Genomic DNA, 19,613 nt, shown 5'->3' with positions numbered 1-19,613 from the left:
CTGCACTGATCTGGAATTTCCTGAAACATGCCACATCTGCTCTTGTCTCATGACCTTTGCTTCTCTCTCTGTCTAGAGTGCTTTTTCTTAATGTTGGTCTGGCCACCTCTTATGTGTCAAGTCTCTTCTCAGATGTCCCCTCATCCAAATCCCATGGCCACCTGAATTTCTAACCCCTTCCACCATGGTCGTCACTACCTGAATTCATGTTACCTATGTATAAGACTTCACCGAGTAAACAGAATTTAAGGAATATGTTAAACAAGATTCCCATACCTGTGCCACATGTTTTATTTCTGGTGTTGTTTGTTTTTAGGTAGTGAGAAAGCCTTCAGTAAATGTAGTTACAAAAACTGGTCGTTAAAGCATTCATTCGATAATCATCACGCCTTCCAAATTCACGTAAAATTTCTCTACCACATGCCCTGAACATTCAGACTTTCTTACAAATCTGGACGTGGAGGGCATGAATCATAGGCAGTGAGAAGGGGAGACTGAGGTTCGAGTCTGTGGTGTTTCCTCCTCTAGAGTTCTCGTAGCTCCCACTCATCATACTGGGCTTCCTATGGCTCCTCCAGGACTGAAGCCCTAAGGGATCCTGTGAAGGAGAAGGTTCTTTGGTGATCAATAGTATTGTAGGATGTTACTTGTCAGGCACTTAAAATGGATGCTTTCTTATTGGCCACATTTGTGAGTTGAGGGGGAAATCTTTTGTTCAGAGATGCCGTTCTGTCCCTGGAGCTTTCACACTTCTGCTTAGGAGACAGGGAATTCATCCCTCTGCAGCGTTCATTTTCAACTCCTGTATTGTCCCTAGGTATCTGTCAGGATAGTTCCAGTTCCAGGCTATGTTTTAATATTATCCTTCCTTCCTTCCTTCTTTCCTTTTTTATGGTGAAATATGACACAGATATCAAGGTAAAAATGATCATATAAAGTTATTGAGCAAATACAGGTCTTTGGTCTTTTTCCATAGGGTTCATTGTTTCCTCTTGGAGCACAAGCTGATGGGCTTTATGAGCTCTGTACAAAGTTGACACTTGCAAGCATTTATTGAATAAATGTTGGGTGAATTAGTAGTTAATAAATTATGATCTATTCAGAGGATAAGCTATTCTTTGACAATTAAAACCCCACCTGTAAAGACTGCTTAGTACTATTAGGAAACAAGTTATTCCTTAATGAGAAAAACTCAAAGTAGATTATAAAACTTGAAACATATATTGGGCTTGAGGGTGATTATTTTCTTTTTTAAATTCTATTTTTTAAATTCATTATTTTAAAATTCTGGTTTGTGATCAGAGAATCTTTAAAGGAAAAAAGAGAGAAAAACAATTAAAAGGGGCAAAGGGTAAGGAAAGAAACTAAAACCCTGAAATATTCTCCCAAATCTGCTGTGGGAGAATTGTTGGGTATCTACCACTAAAGGAGGCATTCAGACAAAACTCTCAGTCCACTTTGAAAGCCAGGGTGCCTGAGACAGCTAAGAAGTCTGATCACATAAAACAGCTCAAGATAAAGTTCAGAGCCTTCTATGTTGTATTTTTGTCTTCTGCTTTGTGAGGGATAAGGCCTGGTCTTGCTATTGATATCAAAGTTTGGATATCTACCATCTGTGAGGTGTTGTGTTTGACGTCCAAATCCTTAGTGCAAAATTTTTTAGAGATGAGGATTATTTGAAATAGCAGTCATATGGCAGGCTTAGCTTTTTGCAGATAGCTTCACAAAGGCAGTGTGCACTTGAAGCCAGATAATCTGGTTTGAATCCTGTCATCACTACATACTGATTTGTAATCTTAGGACACAGTAAGTCTTTTTGAAACTCATTTTTTTTTTTTACAACTATGAAACTAGCATTTGTGCCCCAAGCTTAATGTGTAGATTAAGTGAAACAATGCAAATGAAGTGCCTTGCATATATGTCTGCTGCTTTCTTATTTTGTTGTTTTCTTATGAATATTTAAAAATAAGTTTGCAAAGAGAAAAGTAAAGGTAACTAGCAAAGAGGGCAGAACCACAAGTAAATATGTAAACAGAGAGAGGAGGTGCTGCTTTGGAGAGAATGATGATACAAGAAGTGAGATAATGGAAGTGAGAGGAGAGTCGCTGTTGAAGGAAAGCAGTGTGGCCTGAGAAGGGAATTTGAGAATCATGTTCATGGAGGGGGGGGTCATCTTTTGAGTGATGAATACTGAGAACAACTGCTGACCAAATATTAGCCTTGGAATGAGGAACATGACCTATTGAGGGGAACAGAAATAGCTGCTAGAGAAGATAAGAATTAGGACAATGAAAATTTGGGATGGAGAAAAATGGCCAAGGGTCAAATAGGAGCATAAAAAAAACAGGAAGTTCGCATTGGCTTTGTAACAATCTATGAAGCTGGGATTGGGGTGGGGACTAGAATAGAGGTAGAATTTTAAGTAGATAACAAACAAATACAGAATCATATACTAAAACCAAAAATTAACTTGGAAATCGGGAGCATTAGACTTCAGCCCTGACATTCACATTAACTATGTGAGTTTGGGCAAGCCATGCTATAGTTTAAAGCCTTAGTTTTCTTGATTTCAAAACTCCAATCATGCCTGAATGATTTCTAAGTTTCCTTCTACCACAGTAGTTTAATGATTCTTTTTGAAGCCTTTTGGCTGGGAAAGAAATAGAATGATGTTAGCATTCTGGTGGCATGAAAGGCTTTCCTAGAGATAATACTTGGCTATTCAAGGAAGGCAACATTGGAAAGGTCTAATGGAAGAAATGAAATTCTAATTTTCCCCCAGATGAAGTCACAGGTGGTATGAAGAGATGTTTTTTTCAGGCATTGAATCCATATGTGTTATTTTATCTCAAGAGAACAAGGCACTGAATTAAAAGCAACGTGTTTTTGAGCACCTGTTGTCTACTAGTAGGATCTGTGTATTGAAGGCAAGAGGATGAGCACCATGCCCAAACTGCCCCCACCAGTAGCTCATACTTGTAATCAGAGCAATGGTAACCACAGTAGACAGTGCAATCGCAGAAAGTGCATGGTTCAGCCTATAAGGAAAGGCAGTGATTACTTTGGAAAGAGGACTGAGCCTGCTTGATTTTGAAGAATTCATAGCTGTATACACACTCAAATGATAATCTGGAAAGAACACAGCATATGCCATGAGCTGTGCTGAAATCTTGCAACTAAATGTTATTCCAAACTATGTTAAAACATAATGTCTTTTCACAATAGATTTGTTCATTATGGTTACATATGAAATTTGTGTAGTAAAATAAAACTGGAGAAGTAGGCAAGAGTTTTTTTATATCTTACTTATCATACTTTACATATCTTCATTAAGGATTTCAAGTTTGTCCTCCTGGGAATACAGAGGAAACACTATAAAGGTCAGGGTGTTTTAGAATGATAAGAATGTGGGATAGCATATGGTGTCAGAAGCATCATCATACGGATTTGTATGATTAAATATAGAATACCCAAGTTCATGAGAAACTTCTCCCAGTTGCAATAATATTGAAATGGCATTTAATTTGATTAAAGCATAGAAAAACTGTATGGCATTATGCCAAGCTCTATATTATGCTTACATTTGAAGCTATAATGTTTTATTTGCTGAATGAGTTATATACTATAACATAACCTACAAGAAAATACTTAAGAAAGTAAAACCAAACTTAAATAGAAATTCAGATAACATGGGGTATCTGATATTTATCTAAAATGCTTTGCAAAGCAGATATTGATACCAAATCCTTTCAGCAAAGTCTATTACCACAAATAAAACACTTGTGTTCCTTTTAGTACCTAATTCTTTGACACACCTTGTACTGGGAAAATAGACTATTTTTCTATGACATACATAACACTGATTTTCTTTTTCCCTTCAAAAAAGCTGTTATTTGATTTTTTTTCAATTGTATTTGTTTATTCTATTTTGGGAGCACATATTCCCATTTCTCCACTGAAACTAGGCATCTTTTTGAATTGTTAGCTAGACTCGACATCCGTTTTGCCCCAGATAACAATGGAACATCCTTGCCTTCCATCTCATCCAAATCCTGTTATCCCCTAGACCTTTTTCATATCCTGGCATTATTATGATTTATCACCTTCCTCATTTCCTTTAGTGCTTATGCCATTCACTTCTTGTGACATACTATATTTTAAAGTGAATTATTTTAATATTTAAAAATGGTACATATTAATGGTGTACTACATTTTATATATATATACATATACATATATGTGTATATATATATGTCATGGAAAGTTTAAATTAGGCTAATAGGTATATCTGTTGTCTCACATAATTTTTTAATAATGAGAACATTTAAAACTATTGCCACAATTTTTCAGTAAACAGTTGATTGGTATTTATTGCATTCACCATGTAGAACAATCAGTCTCTGAACTTAGTCTCTTGACTATCTGAAATTTTGTATCCTTCGACCAACATTTTCCCAAACCCTCCTCACCTTCATTCTAGTAACCACCATTCTTCTCTTTGCTTCCAGGAGTTCAATGCCTTTAGATACCATGGGAAAGTGAAATCATGCGATTTTGGACTTCTGTACCTGGCTTATTCCACTTAGCATTATATTCTCCATCAGTGTTGTCACGAATGACAGGATTTCTTTCTTTCTTAAAGCGAGGTAGTATTCCATTGCATATATATAACAAATTTTCTTCATTCATTCATCCACTGATGGAAAATTAAGTTGATTCCATATCTTGGCTCTGTTAAGCAATACATGCTGATTTCATTTCCTTTGGATATATCTTCAGCAATGGAACTGCTGCATCATATTTTTAAAAAACAAGTTATCATAGACTCATAATATTCATTACTTAATGGACTATAATTTTCATTCTTTTGAGTCTAAAATACATTCAGCTAGTACACTGAAATTTTACCTAGAAATGAAGATTCTGGAAAATAAAGAAAGTTGAAAGAAGAGAGATTAGAATTAAGAAAAAAACTTATAATTATTATAGTAGCATTTTGGCTCTTGGAGTGAGCTGAAAGTGAGGCACTGGAAGTGAATTAGTCATCACAGCAGGAGTGGGAACAAGAGCAAGGAGTGCCATATTGCCATATGCTTTCCTGTTCCACCTACTGCTTCAGATAGACCTGCACTGGGACTCTAACATCTGTTCATTACTTTCACAGCCCAAAATCAATTCGCATTTGAACAAATGAAGTTTCATATTTGATGAATTGAAGCAACAGTGTTTAATCATCTCTGCACATTAGCCCAATCAAATTTCACATTGTGATTATGAGTTGGTAGTGTCAATACACCTACAAGGAAATTTATATTCATGGTTGTAGAAATCAGAGGCATATAAAATAGGAGTAAAATAAAATATAAAAGCTAGTAAGAAAAAAAAATGACCGATGGCTTATTTCCTTTCACATAAGCAATGATAAATTGCAAGTTGAAATTGAAATTCTTTTTTTAAAAAAAGATAAGAGAGAGAGAGAGAGAGAGAGAGAGAGAGAGAGAGAGAGAGAGAGAGAGAGAGAATTTTTAATATTTATTGTTTAGTTTTCGGTGGGCACAACATCTTTGTTTGTATGTGGTGCTGAGGATCGAACCCGGGTCGCACGCATGCCAGGCGAGTGCGCTACGGCTTGAGCCACATCCCCAGCCCTGAAATTCTTATTACATCATAAAATCAAAGAATAAATGACAAAGGAATCCCACCATTTAAGCACATGCTTGTGATGATCTAAATAAAGGAGTTAACAGCACTTTAATTAAATTGTATTTCCAGTTATTTTTATGAAAAGTTTTAAAATAGTGAAAATTATCTGGAAAATTTTTTAAAAGACGCTCAAGGAGAAAAACACTTTAACTTTTTTGCAAATAATATGTTGTTATACCATATTAATTCACATAATCTTTTCTTCTAAAATTGAGAAGACAATGTTTGCAACTAAAATAAATGCTGCCTAATTGTGGATTGTTGTGTAGAGAGTTTAATATGTGCTTGTTTTCTTCCAAGGCTTGTAAAATTACAGTGCAGATAAAAAAAAATTCTATTAACAGAAAAACAAAATAGTTCCTTTGTGAGAGGCACAGAAAACCTCAAGATTTTTTGCAGTTCTATTTTAATCTAGGCCCATACATTGAATGGTACAGAATCAAAGCTGGACAATATTTGTGCTACAAGATAGCATTGTGGTCTCAGAAAATATACATTGTGACATTTGGGGCTAACTATGCCTTTGAGTGAACCAAGTCTGGCACACAGTGAGTAGACAGTAGGCATGTATTGAATGAACGAGTCACCTTTATAATTACTCTAACTTCTTCCTTTTTAAAAATGGCTTTCTTGTTTTCAAAATTGCTGACAGAAAAAAATTCTAACAAAATAGATGTGTTACATTATGAAGAAGTTTCTGTCTCAAAACAAAACATAATAAAATAAAACATTTATTTTGGACATTAATGTGCTAATGGGGGAATACAAACATGAATAAACTGATTCTTTGAACTCTGTGAACTTTGTAGTTTATATTCAAATGTTTAGGTGCTTATATTTACTAGTATCCTTATAATTAAATATATTTACATTATGTTATCCTTATTATTAAAATAAAAATAACAGTGAATATTTATTGAATAGTTATCTAGCATCAGACTACATGCTAAAAGCATTACATGTATCTGAATGGCCCTAGGAAGTAGTGTAGATAAAGTTGCTGTAACTTTGTCTTTGTTATGTTGCTAGCAAATAATCTTAAAACCAGAATCTGTTCTTGAACTCCTTAAATTGTATATGATAGTATGAAGTTATGTTTTGTAACATTTATTACAAATGTAACCATTTTTATAACCTGATGAAAGAATGTGTTGGATCACAAATTTATGATTTAGGTAAAACTCAGCATGTTTGCTTGAGATATCCTAACCACACATTATGATTTAATCATCAGCTACAGTTTTATTAATGGCCTTGAATTACATTAATGTATAAGACAAAACTAACACATATCTATATTTTTATAGACTGGCTCAAAGATATATAATGTGACACCATCTTTTCTCAAGTTATGTGTAGATGTACTACATTTTTCATGGCCACTCAGTACTTTTAATGTTTTATATTCTCATGTTGCTAATCTAATTAACCATAGAAAAATTTCTAGATTTCATGTAATTACTTTAAAATTCAAGATTGTTTCAAATTTTAGAGAATTAAAACAAGAATAAAAAAAATAAAACAACTCAGTGGAAGTCATTAAAATTACATAAAAATATTTGACATATAAATATATATATACACACATATATATATACATATATATGCCTCATATTTTTTAAAGAGTCATTAGAGTGAATCTTTTTTACATCATCCCTTAATGCCAAATATGTGTGAATATGTGTGTGTGTGTGTGTGTGTGTGTTAGAAAGAGAGACAGGGAAAGGGAGATAGGAAGGAGAAAGGAGAAAAACAAGTGATAGAATTATGTATTTCAGTTCTTAAGAATTTTATTAGTGATAGGAAAAATTCAATAAGATGAAATTGATTAGGACTTTAGATTTTTTTTTTCTAAAAGTGTATTGTAATATTAGTTCAGTACAAAATAAAATGATTATGTAACACATTGGCAATCAGCTGGTCTTTTTGTACAGGAGATGTAATGCACTCTAATAACATTAGTGTATTACATCTTTGCTAACACACTCTAGTAATAAAAACAAAATTTAAATTTGAATACAGTAGTGGAAAAATGAAAAAAAGGAGATAAATTTCGATCATTCTTTTATTTAACAAACATTTGTTGAATACTTTATATATGGTGGACCCTGTGCTAACTGCTAGGAGAAGAACAAACCAGACACCTAAGGAAAAAGTACGTATTTTTCAGGGTGAATTTATTTTTTCTTAAATTTTACTTTGGAAAATTGTTTTATCTGAATAAATAATTATTTAATTAATGTGTTACTTATATGTTGATCAAATTAAAATGAGCTATACTTAAATTCCAGATGGTAGATGTGAAATAATTAAGAACTATATATTATATTACCAGATTGAGATGAATAATGCAGGTTTTAAGTGATTATTTCTTAGCATTTTAGAATATCTTTTATGAAAATATCAATTTTTATGATAAAAATAGAACATTTCAAGCCTTCAAAATGTCAACACTAGACATAACAAGTGTTTTTAAACATTAGAACAATAATTTAGAATTTGCTAAAGGTAACAATGTTAAGGGTATTCTATTTTTATGTTGATTATGTAGAGTTAAAAAATAACAAGAAGATTAATTCACATTGTGTCTGTCTCTGTGGAAAACTTTCCTAGTTATAAATCAATTTATATTCCAAAAGAAGGAAAGATATAAATGAGCAGGCTTAGCTTCATATTACAAGGATACCTACTTGTAAGACCTTTTCATTGATGATAATCATAGTTTACAGTTTTTAACTTTCCATAGTTGGGTGGCTAAGACCATTATGAAATTAAACTTGTTTATGTAAGTTTTGCTTGATTTATTTTGTAATTTTTAAAAAAATGCTTAGTACAAAACTTTAAGAATATTTTACAAATTACTTTCAATATTATGAATCTTGCATTTGCCTTGATGTTACATGAATTACTTCACTAAGTACTGATTGTCAAAAAGTTGGACTCTGTGGTGTATGCAATTAAAAACTGCATCCCTCTTTTTGTACATGTTGTACATGTAAGTGACCCCATGGGTCTCCCAAAGTGAGCCTTTAACATTCCAGAATTTTTACTGTGCATCTGTTGCTGGCATCTAGCCTCCCACCCACACAGGCTAAGACTACTAAATGAAGTTTATGGTAGTGCAATAAAGCACACAAAGATGAAGTAATAAAATGTGAAGATAGTTACCTCTCTAGTGGGGTCACTGAAATAGATTCTCTAGAAGATCACATGCATATTTGTTAAAGAAAACAGAACATGTGAATAGAAGAACTTAGAAAGTAATTTTTAAATGGGGTTTCTGACCTATCTTTTTGTGTTGTATATTCCAGATGGGATTTATACAGCTCAATGAGGACTTCATATTTATTGAGCCACTCAATGATACAATGGCCATAACGGGTCATCCACACCGTGTCTATAGGCAGAAAAGGTCCGTGGAAGAAAAAGCCACAGAGAAGTCAGCTCTTCACAGTCATTACTGTGGTATCATTTCAGGTAATGTCTTCTGAACTAAATGTGCAGAGTGAGATGAATCCTATAAAAGGTTTCCCCCTCCCTCTGTCTTCCTTTCCCTCTTTTCTATCTACTACCTTTATTATGTCTTTGCACTGTGAAATCTCTTTTTGTTAATAGCAATTATATATGTCTATTTTAGGCCTATCTTTTAGTTTTCTAGGAAATACTGCATTTTAATATAAAAGAATGGAAACTCAAAAAGAGCCTCAGAGATTAATAGATCACATGCCTTATAACTTTCTTAAGTGGTTCAGTGTTCCTTACAGGATACTGCTCACTTCACTGGAATAGAAATGACAGAGAGCTCCAGATCTCCTGAAACTGAATCCAGTGAGCTCATGGCCTTATTTTAGCCTACCTCCAAGAGAGCATCACACATATCTCTTTACTTCTACTAAGGCATCCTCTTTTTTTTTTTTTAACCCATCTAAAAATCATCTTGGAGATTAAAATTAGCATCAGAATAGCAATAAAAGTAAAGATTTATACTTTTAAATTTATTTGTTGTATCAGAATCTCATAATTCTGGAAATTTCAAAGACTCATAAGTACTGCAAGCCATCAAATCCTCAATTCCTATTATCTACAAGTTCTCACAGAAATAAAGACTGGAAGGTGACATTTTTGTGTACTTTTTTATGTCCTTTATGCAGAAATCTGTGGTATTAGCAAGAAAGAAAAGGAAATGAATGATTTTTAAAATCAAGTCAGACCTGAAAGTTAGAGACAATGTTCATAACAAAATCATTTCACTGGGAAAAAATGTTTAGACATCTAGTTCAGATGTCTCAGTGAACATTCACTGGTATAAGAAATGTTTCTAATGAGAATATGAAGAAATGTGAATTTATTGAAGAATTTTCAGTACAGAGGTTTTAAAATATGTGTTGCACATTTGAAATTGTTAATGTAGTTAGTAACAAGATATCAATTCTAAAATTGATTATGGCATTTGAGCCTGGGTTAGGTATGTGAAGAGTGAAAGGTAACATTTAGGGAGACCATAGGATGTCCAAATCAACAGTAGGGTGTCAGATTAAAAATATTATGTTTCTGATTACAAAGTATTTATTTCTAATTAATCTGTGATTCTATTTTATTTGGTGAAAACTCATCAGTATGTATGAGAGTTATATTCAAACATGGTTAAATGAATCTATCTCAATGTCACAATATTTAGGGTACACAAAACAAGTTAAATAACAACCTCTTTCCTATTCAAAGAGCTATAGATAGCAAAGAGATAAAGCTGACCAAAAGTTATACATTATTAACAAAAAAGAAAAGATTTTGTATTGTGAAAATATGAAAACAACAACAATAACTTGGGTTTAATCCATTTAAGAAGATTGCTTTCTGTAAGTTAAACTGAAAATCTGGACTGTGTAACTTTTGAATCATAGTAAGTTTCAGCTATTCTAATTTCTCATGTGCACTGATGACATAAAACAGGCTTTGTATATAATTATGCATGGATAAAAGTTTTTAATTTTAATAGACTAATAAAGCATAAATTCATTGTTCATATTTAGCAAACATTGCTCATAATGTTTATGATATATATGTATATATACACACAAACATATCGCATGTATTTTTATTCATGACTTAAAATTAATGTTGATCTACTTAGAACAAGGACTTGCATGCAAAGTGGTAAGCTATCACCAATTAGATGATTTACTGAGATTACCTATTTTCAGATTAAAGACTCAGTATTTAAAATATATTTTTTAAATTAGCAATCCATGAAATAAAATATCCATTTACTTGGACATATATGTTCAGCTGTTACTTTTCCCTTCTTACTTTAGGCCTAATTATTAGTACTTATGCTAATAATTAGTTAGTTAATACTAACTAATTATCAATATGGCATAAGTATGGATAATGTAACCATATTGCCTTTGAAAAATGGAATTGTTGGGCTGGGGATGTGGCTCGAGTGGTAGTGTGCTCGCCTGGCATGCGTGTGGCTCGGGTTCGATCCTCAGCACCACATACAAAGATGCCGTGTCTGCCGAAAACTAAAAAATAAATATTAAAAAATTCTCTCTCTCTCTTAAATAAAAAATGGAATTATTAAATTTACTTTTCTTTGGCTTAGTCTTTATACTATCCCCTTTCATCATTTTAATGCCTTGGGTAGACTACATTGATATGTATTATTTACGTGAATTTTTTCAGGGAGTTTCTTACTTTATCATGACTTCATTGTGTTCTTATATTAAAAGATAACATAGAAGGGAGAGAAACCAGAAGTTGAGAGTTAGAAGCCTTGGGTTCAAGGTCCTGTCTCAGTCTTACCCAGCTAGGTAATCTTGGGCATTTCTCTCATATTTTTAAATTTTAGTTTCTATATTTACAACAATAACAACAAACAAACAAACAAAACAATACTGCCAATCACCTCACAAGGATGTAGAGCTAAATGCCATGACCCCAATTCTTAAGAGGTGAACTGTACATGATTTTAGACAAAATGGTAAATCAGCCATTGTACTGTAGAGTGATAAGTAGACATTATCACTTAGTACATAAGGTACCTGAAAATGGGGTGCAGAACATCAGACATAAAGTAAACCTTCTTAAGACTTGATGGAGAAAAGGAAGTGGAGTGTGTAGGTTAAGATGATGGACCTACTTTATATACTAACAGAGATATGAAAATTGTGTTCTATATGTGTAATAAAAATTGGAATGTATTCCACTGTCATGTATGTAAAAAATAAAGATAAGTTTAAAAAAAGAAAGATGATGGACTTTGGGTCAGACTGCCTGTGTTCACCTCCTTATGCTATCACTTTCTGTAGGATCTTGGTAAACTTTCTCTCTCAAAAGTTCCATTTGTAATGTAGAGAATGGGCAAGTGATGCCTGAACCTCAGCGCTATGCTTAGAATTGAATGAGATTATGTGTGAAAATGAAAAACATATATAATTTTTTTAGCATATGTTATTAAACATTAATGGAATAAGAGCATTTTAAGCAGAAGAAACAAAGCATGCAAAAATATAAGGGCATGAGATAGCATCAGCCAGGAGAGCTGAAGCTATGTGTCTGCACTAGAAAAGACACAGTCCTCGAAAAATAGCCACTGGAAAATGAAGGGTCTTACATGCTATATAAATGATATTATCAATATCTATTCCTTAACATTTTATTATTCACTTAGAATGAATCTAGGACTCAGAATGTAACAGAAAGATTTATGGAGTTGAAAATCAAGGTTTGAGCAGGACAGAGAGATCATCTCTATTTTTAGAGCTGACTTAATCAGGCCACTACTGAAATAGTTTCCGAACACCATCCATAACTGCTCTGGAGGTTATTGTGAGCGTGTGGAGGGCATTGTGGAGTGCACACATGGAGCATCATCCATCAGTACATAATTTTAAATTTCTATTCCATTTGGAAGTGTATGGTATCAACTGTGTATTGTTTTGTTTGTTTTGGTACCAGGGATTGGACTGATTGGTGCTGAACCACTGAGCAACATCTCCAACCCTTTTCATTTTTTTTTTTTTTTTTAAGTTTTGAGTCACGGTCTCACTGTGTTGATCGGGGTCTCCTTTAGTTGCTGAGGCTGACTTTGAACTTGCAATCCCCCTTCCTCAGTCTCCTGAGCTGCTGGGATTATAAGTATGCACCACCGTATACGGGCTCAACTGTTTTATTTTTTTACATGCATAGAAACATGCATGTTTTTATACATGGGTAGAAAATGATCTAAATTTTTAGGAAATAAAGAGTGAATTAAGCAGAATTGCAGCCAATGAAAACATCAAAGGAAGCAATATATGAAAGTGATTGATTTAGTTTTCATGATTTTTCACATACAATGGCTAACTTGCATGATGGAGACTACCATGAATTTGAGATTCTTAAGAAATCTAGCATCTTCCAGAGAGTCCATTTAAAAGTAATATGCAAATAAGGACACCAGGAAGCTGACAGATTAGGGCCAAGACAGCTGTCACTAGCTGGGGCAAATAAAGGAAACATACTTTTCTATCCATTTTTACAGAATCTTTCTACCACTCTTGATTAAACAGCCTCTCTTTTTATAAACCCTCCCTGTTTCTTATTTCCTTTCATTTATCTTACATCCTCATCTGCTTTATGGCATGTCTTCATCCATGTGTATGTTCCCTATAGAGGCCCTTCTCAGGACTCCTTCCCCCTTCTCCTTTTTCACATTGTTTTACTCAAATTTTTATCCCCACCCCCCCACCCCGTGATGACTAAAAGACCAGACCACAAAAATTGTAGAGGAGGAAAAGTTTATTTAGGGGCTCACAGTTTCAGAGGTCTCAGTGTATAGAAGACCAACTCCATTCCTTGGGACTCAAAATGAGTCAGAACATCATGGCAGAAGAGTGTGGAAGAACGAAGTGACTCATGTAATGATCAGAAAGCAGAGGGAGAGATCCCACTGGTCAGATACAAAACATGTACTCCAAAAGGCACTCCAATGACCCGCCTCCTCCAACCACACACTCTGCCCACCTTCAGTTAGCACTCAGTTAATCCCTTTAGGGAATTAATTCACTAATTGAGTTAAGATTCTCATAATAATCTGATCACTTTTCTTCTACATCTTCTTGCATTGTCTCACACATGAGCTTTTGGGAGACACCTCACTTCCAAATCATAACATACTACTTCCTTACACTGATATAACTCAAATCTCTGAGTTCAACTTCACATTCATTGATCCTAAACTCTGTCTCCATTTCACTCCTTTCCTGACTTCCAGGTATATAGTAACTTCTGCAAAGATGTCTGAAATTGAACCCATCTAAATAAGTGCGTATTTTCACAATCTGAAAGTTCTTTGTACATTATTTACAGAAAGTTTAATGATCCTAATGTTTCCATACCTTTTGAGGTCCTGTGGATTTTAAGTTACTTTTATCAGTAGTTATATGCTGTCTTCTTTTTCTAGTTGAATTGATTTTTTTTTTCAGACTAGGAAACGTGAGAGTAATTAAATAAATAACTTGGTAATTTCTAACTTTTTTAAGTAGGAGAGACAAAATATTATTTCATTAACTTTTTTCATTATTTTTATTGGTTGATAATAGTTATACATAACATTAGTATTTATTATGACATAACTATAAATGCATAGAATGTAATTTGCTTCAATTCAGTCCCCAGTACTTACCCTTATCCTTCCCTTCCTCCCACCCCCATTCCCTTTCCTGGACTCAACTGATCTATTTATTTGCATTTTAAAATATTAAGTTTCTGTTACCAAGCACTATTTTAGATTGTGGAGAGAAGTCATGCAAGATAGAGAGATTGAAAATGCCAGCTTAAGTAGGAACTTTTCCAGGTTCCATTTATCTATCATGGATAAGTAAGAAATCTTCTTTGATAAAGAAAAAGTTAAAAATACTTCTGGAATAACTGTGGGGTAGGCCAAGAGAACAGCTAACACAAAAGTCCTTGAAAGGGAGAGTACCAGTATCAATGGCAACATGGATAGCTGTGGAGAGGTCTTGGGAACTAGGTGGTTGGTCTGTTCTTGAATTTATTCAGCGACAAATTAGTACTTGAAGGTCTACTGTTTTAAGATAAGCTGGAATTTTTGACTTAACATAGAGTTTATTAAAAATTAGCTCACAAATAATTTGTCAACATTCAAACTACAGGGCAGGGGATATGATTCTATGATAGAACATTTGCCTGGCCTACATGAGTCCCTGGGTTCAATCCCCAGCACCCTTCAATACACACACACATGCACAATTACCATTCAAGCTACAATATCTAGAACACATGAAATTACTTTGATGGCTACATATAGACTGTGAGAGGCATTTTTTTTAAATACACAGGGATAGTTCTTATAATCTGACAGGTATTAAGGAGTGTAAACACTCTGTCTTTCCTTTTGTAGGGCTCCTATTGTGCTAATAAGGACAGCCCAGCAAATAGTTAGAAGCAAGACTTGTGGGGAATCTAATGCCAACTGCAGGGAAGTGAGAGCCATCTCTTAGTTATGGTACAGGCGTGGCCACTATAAAACAAGCAAATACAGTGGTTCAAATATAGAATTTTTTTCCTTGAATATGTTACAGTTTATAAGTATTCAGGTGGGACAGGGAAGACTGGCTGACCAGTGACAACATCCAGTTGTCTAGATTCTTCCTATCTTATATTCACTATCCTCTGAAAGTGTTATCTTCTGCAATATCCTCCTTATCTCACAGCACTTTGTCTAATTTCTTTCTTTTTTAAATTTTTAAAATTTTAATTTGTTATATATGACCATAGAATGCATTTCAATTTATATTACATATATAGGACATAGTTTTTCATATCTCTGGTTGTACACAAAGTAATAATGACCCTCACATTCCGCCATCTTTCCTACCCCTAAGTCCCCTCCCTTCCACTCCCCTTTTCCCTTTTCCCCTACCTAGAGTTCATTTAATCCTCCCATCCCACTCCTCCTGCAGCATATTATAGATGAGCATCCTTAAATCAGTGAAATCATTTTGTTTTTTTTTCGGGATTGGCAAATTTCACTTAGTATTCTATTCTCCATCTCCATCCATTTACCTGCAAATGCCATGATTTTTAATTCTCTAGTAATACTGAGTAATATTAAATTGTGTATACATGCCACATTTTCTTTATCCATTCATCTACTGAAAGGCCTCTAGGTTGGATCTGTAGTTTAGCTATTTGAATTGTGCTGCTATAAACATTGATGTGGCTGTGTCCCTGTAGTATGCTGTTTTTAAGTCCTTTGGGTTTATACCAAGGAGTGGGATAGCTGGGTCAAATGGTGGTTCCATTCCAAGTTTTCCAGGGATTCTTCATACTGCTTTTCATATTGGCTGAACCAATTTGTAGTCCCACCAGCAGTGCATGAATGCACTTTTCCCCCAACATCCTCACCAACACTTATTGTTGTTTGTGTATTCTCAATAGCTGCCATTCTGACTGGAGTGAGATGAAATCTTAAGAGTAGTTTTGATTTGCATTTCTCTAATTACTAGAGATGTAGAACATTTTTTCATATATTTGTTGATTGATTGTATATCATCTTTTGAGAAGTGTCTGTTCAGTTCCTTGGACCATTTATAGATTGGGTTATTTGTTTTTTTGGTGCTTAGATTTTTGAGTTCATTATATACCCTAGAGACTAGTGCTCTATCTGATGTGTGAGGGGTAAAGATTTGCTCCCAAGATGTAGGCTCTCTATTTACCTCATTGATTGTTTCTTTTGCTGAGAAGAAACGTTTTAGTTTGAATCCATCCTGTGTATTGATTCTTGATATTAGTTCTTGTGCAGTGTCACTGGTTTCATTCCTAGGTCCTTGATCCACTTTGAGTTGAATTTTGTGTATGGTTAGAAATAGGGGTTTAATTTCATTTTGTTGCATATGGATTTCCAATTTTCCCAGCTTCATTTGTTGAAAAGACTATCTTTTCTCCAATGCATGTTTTTGGCACCTTTGTCTAATATAAGATGACTTAATTATGTGGGTTAGTCTCTGTGTCCTCTATTCTGTACCTTTGGTCTACAAGTCTATTTTGGTGCCAATATCATGATGTTTTAGTTACTATTGCTCTGCAGTATAGTTTAAGGTCTGGTAGTGTGATGCCACCTGGTTCACTCTTCTTGCTAAGGAATGCTTTAGATTTTCTGGGTCTTTTATTTTTCCAGATTAATTTTATGACTGCTTTTTCTATTTCTATGAGGAATGTCATTGGGATTTTTATTTAAATTACATTAAATATGTACAGTGCTTTTGGTGGTATGGTCATTTTGACAATATTAATTCTACCTATCCAAGAACAAGGTAGATCTTTCCACCTTCTAAAGTCTTCTTTTTTTAATAATTTATTTTAATTAGGTATATATGACAGCAGAATGCATTTTGATTCATTGTTCAGAATTGCAGCACAACTTTTCATTTCTCTGGTTTTACATGATGTAGTGTTGCACCATATGTGTATTTAGACATGTGTTTAGAGTAATGATTTCCATCTCATTCCACCATCATTCCTTCCTCCACCCTCCTTTCCACCCCTACCTCTTCTTTGCCCAAGGTTCCTCCATTTTTTCCATGCCCCCCGCCATTATGGATCAGCAGCCACTTATTGGAGAAAACATTTGGCATTTGGTTTTTGGGGATTGGTTTATTTGGCTTAGCATGATATTCTCCAACTCCATTAATTTACCTGCAACTGCTATAATTTTATTCTTTTAATGCTGAGTAATATTCCTTTGTCTATATATACCCAGTTTCTTTGTCTGTTCATTTATTGAAGGGCATTTAGGGTTGATTCCACAGTTTAGCTATTGTGAATTCAGCTGCTATAAACATTGATGTGGCTGTGTTACCTTGGTATGCTGATATTAACTTCTTTGTGTACAGATGGAAGAGTGGGATAGCTGGGTCAAACGGTGGTTCTAAAATCTTCTTTGATATCTTTCTTTAGCATTGTGTAGTTTTCTTTGTAGAGGTCTTTCACCTATTAGTTAATTCCCAAGTATTTTAATTTTTAAAATATCTTTATTTATTTATTTATTTTTGTTTTTATGTGGTGCTGAGGATCGAACACAGGGCCTCACACATGCTAGGCGAGTGCTCTACCGCTGAGCTGCAACCCCAGCCCCAAGTATTTTTTTTTTTTATGCTATTGTAAATGGGGTAGTTTTCCTCATTTCCCTTTCAGAGGATTTGTCACTGATATAGAGAAATGCCTTTGATTTATGGATGTTGATTTTGTATCCTGCTATTTTGCTTAATTCATTTACTAGTTCTAGAAGTTTTCTGGTGGAACTTTTCGGGTCTCCTAGGTATAGAATCATATCATCAGCAAATAGTGCTAATTTGAGTTCTTCTTTATCCAACCATAAATCTTTAATTTCTTTCATCTGTCTAATTGTTCTGGCCAGTGTTTCAAGAACTATGTTAAATAGAAGTGGTGAAAGAGGGCATCCCTGCCTTGTTACAGTTTTTATTATTATTATTATTATTTTTTTTTTACAAGAGATGGATCTTTTTTTTAATTATTTTTTTTATTGGTTGTTCACAACATTACAAAGCTCATGACATATCATATTTCATACATTAGATTGAAGTGGGTTATGAACTCCCAATTTTACCCCAAATGCAGATTGCAGAATCACGTCGGTTACACATCCACAATTTTACATAATGCCCAATTAGTAATTGTTGTATTCTGCTACTTTTCCTATACCCTACTATCCCCCCTCCCCTCCCCTCCCATCTTCTCTCTCTACCCCATCTACTGTAATTCATTTCTCTCCTTGTTAATTTTCCCATTCCCCTCACAACCTCTTATATGTAATATTGTATAGCAATGAGGGTCTCCCTTCATTTCCATGCAATTTCCCTTTTCTCTCCCTTTCCCTCCCATCTCATGTCTCTGTTTAATGTTAATCTTTTCTTCCTGCTCTTCCTCCCTCCTCTGTTCATAGTTGCTCTCATTATATCAAAGAAGACATTTGGTATTTGTTTTTTAGGGATTGACTAGCTTCACTAAGCATAATCTGCTCTAGTGCCATCCATTTCCCTGCAAATTCTATGATTTTGTCATTTTTTATTGCTGCATAGTACTCCATTGTGTATAGATGCCACATTTTTTTTATCCATTCATCTATTGAAGGGCATCTGGGTTGGTTCCACAGTCTGGCTATTGTGAATTCTGCTGCTATGAACATTGATGTGGCAGCATCCCTGTAGCATGCTCTTTTAATGTCTTCAGGGAATAGTCCGAGAAGGGCAATAGCAGGGTCAAATGGTGGTTCCATTCCCAGCTTTCCCAGGAATCTCCAAACTGCTTTCCAAATTGGCCGCACTAATTTGCAGTCCCACCAACAATGTACAAGAGTACCCTTTTCCCCACATCCTCGCCAGCACTTGTTGTTGTTTGATTTCATAGTGGCTGCCAATCTTACTGGAGTGAGATGGTATCTTAGGGTGGTTTTGATTTGCATTTCTCTGACTGCTAGAGATGGTGAGCATTTTTTCGTGTACTTGTTGATTGATTGTATATCCTCCTCTGAGAAGTGTCTGTTCAGGTCCTTGGCCCTTTTGTTGATTGGGTTATTTGCTATCTTATTGTCTAATTTTTTGAGTTCTTTGTATACTCTGGATATTAGGGCTCTATCTGAAGTGTGAGGAGTAAAAATTTGTTCCCAGGATGTAGGCTCCCTATTTACCTCTCTTATTGTTTCTCTTGCTGAGAAAAAACTTTTTAGTTTAAGTAAGTACCATTTGTTGATTCTTGTTATTAACTCTTGTGCTATGGGTGTCCTATTAAGGAATTTGGAGCCCGACCCCACAATATGTAAATCATAGCCAACTTTTTCTTCTATCAGGCAAAGAGTCTCTGATTTGATATCAAGCTCCTTGATC

General features: G+C 34.4%; 1 protein-coding gene across 2 annotated transcripts in view; it reads left to right on the top strand.

Moving 5' to 3' along the window:
• Adamts19 (ADAM metallopeptidase with thrombospondin type 1 motif 19) overlaps positions 1-19,613 on the top strand; it is a 264,305-nt gene that overhangs the window by 33,474 nt on the left and 211,218 nt on the right. For both annotated transcript variants that reach the window (XM_026408507.2, XM_026408506.2), the window contains exon 3: positions 9,015-9,180. In XM_026408507.2, the coding sequence (XP_026264292.2) occupies positions 9,015-9,180 (166 nt within the window). The remainder of the gene's footprint in view (positions 1-9,014; positions 9,181-19,613) is intronic.

The sequence above is a fragment of the Urocitellus parryii genome, chromosome 1, assembly GCF_045843805.1.
Source record: "Urocitellus parryii isolate mUroPar1 chromosome 1, mUroPar1.hap1, whole genome shotgun sequence".
Classification (NCBI taxonomy): Eukaryota; Metazoa; Chordata; class Mammalia; order Rodentia; family Sciuridae; genus Urocitellus; species Urocitellus parryii.
This window is presented reverse-complemented; position numbering and strand designations above follow the sequence as displayed.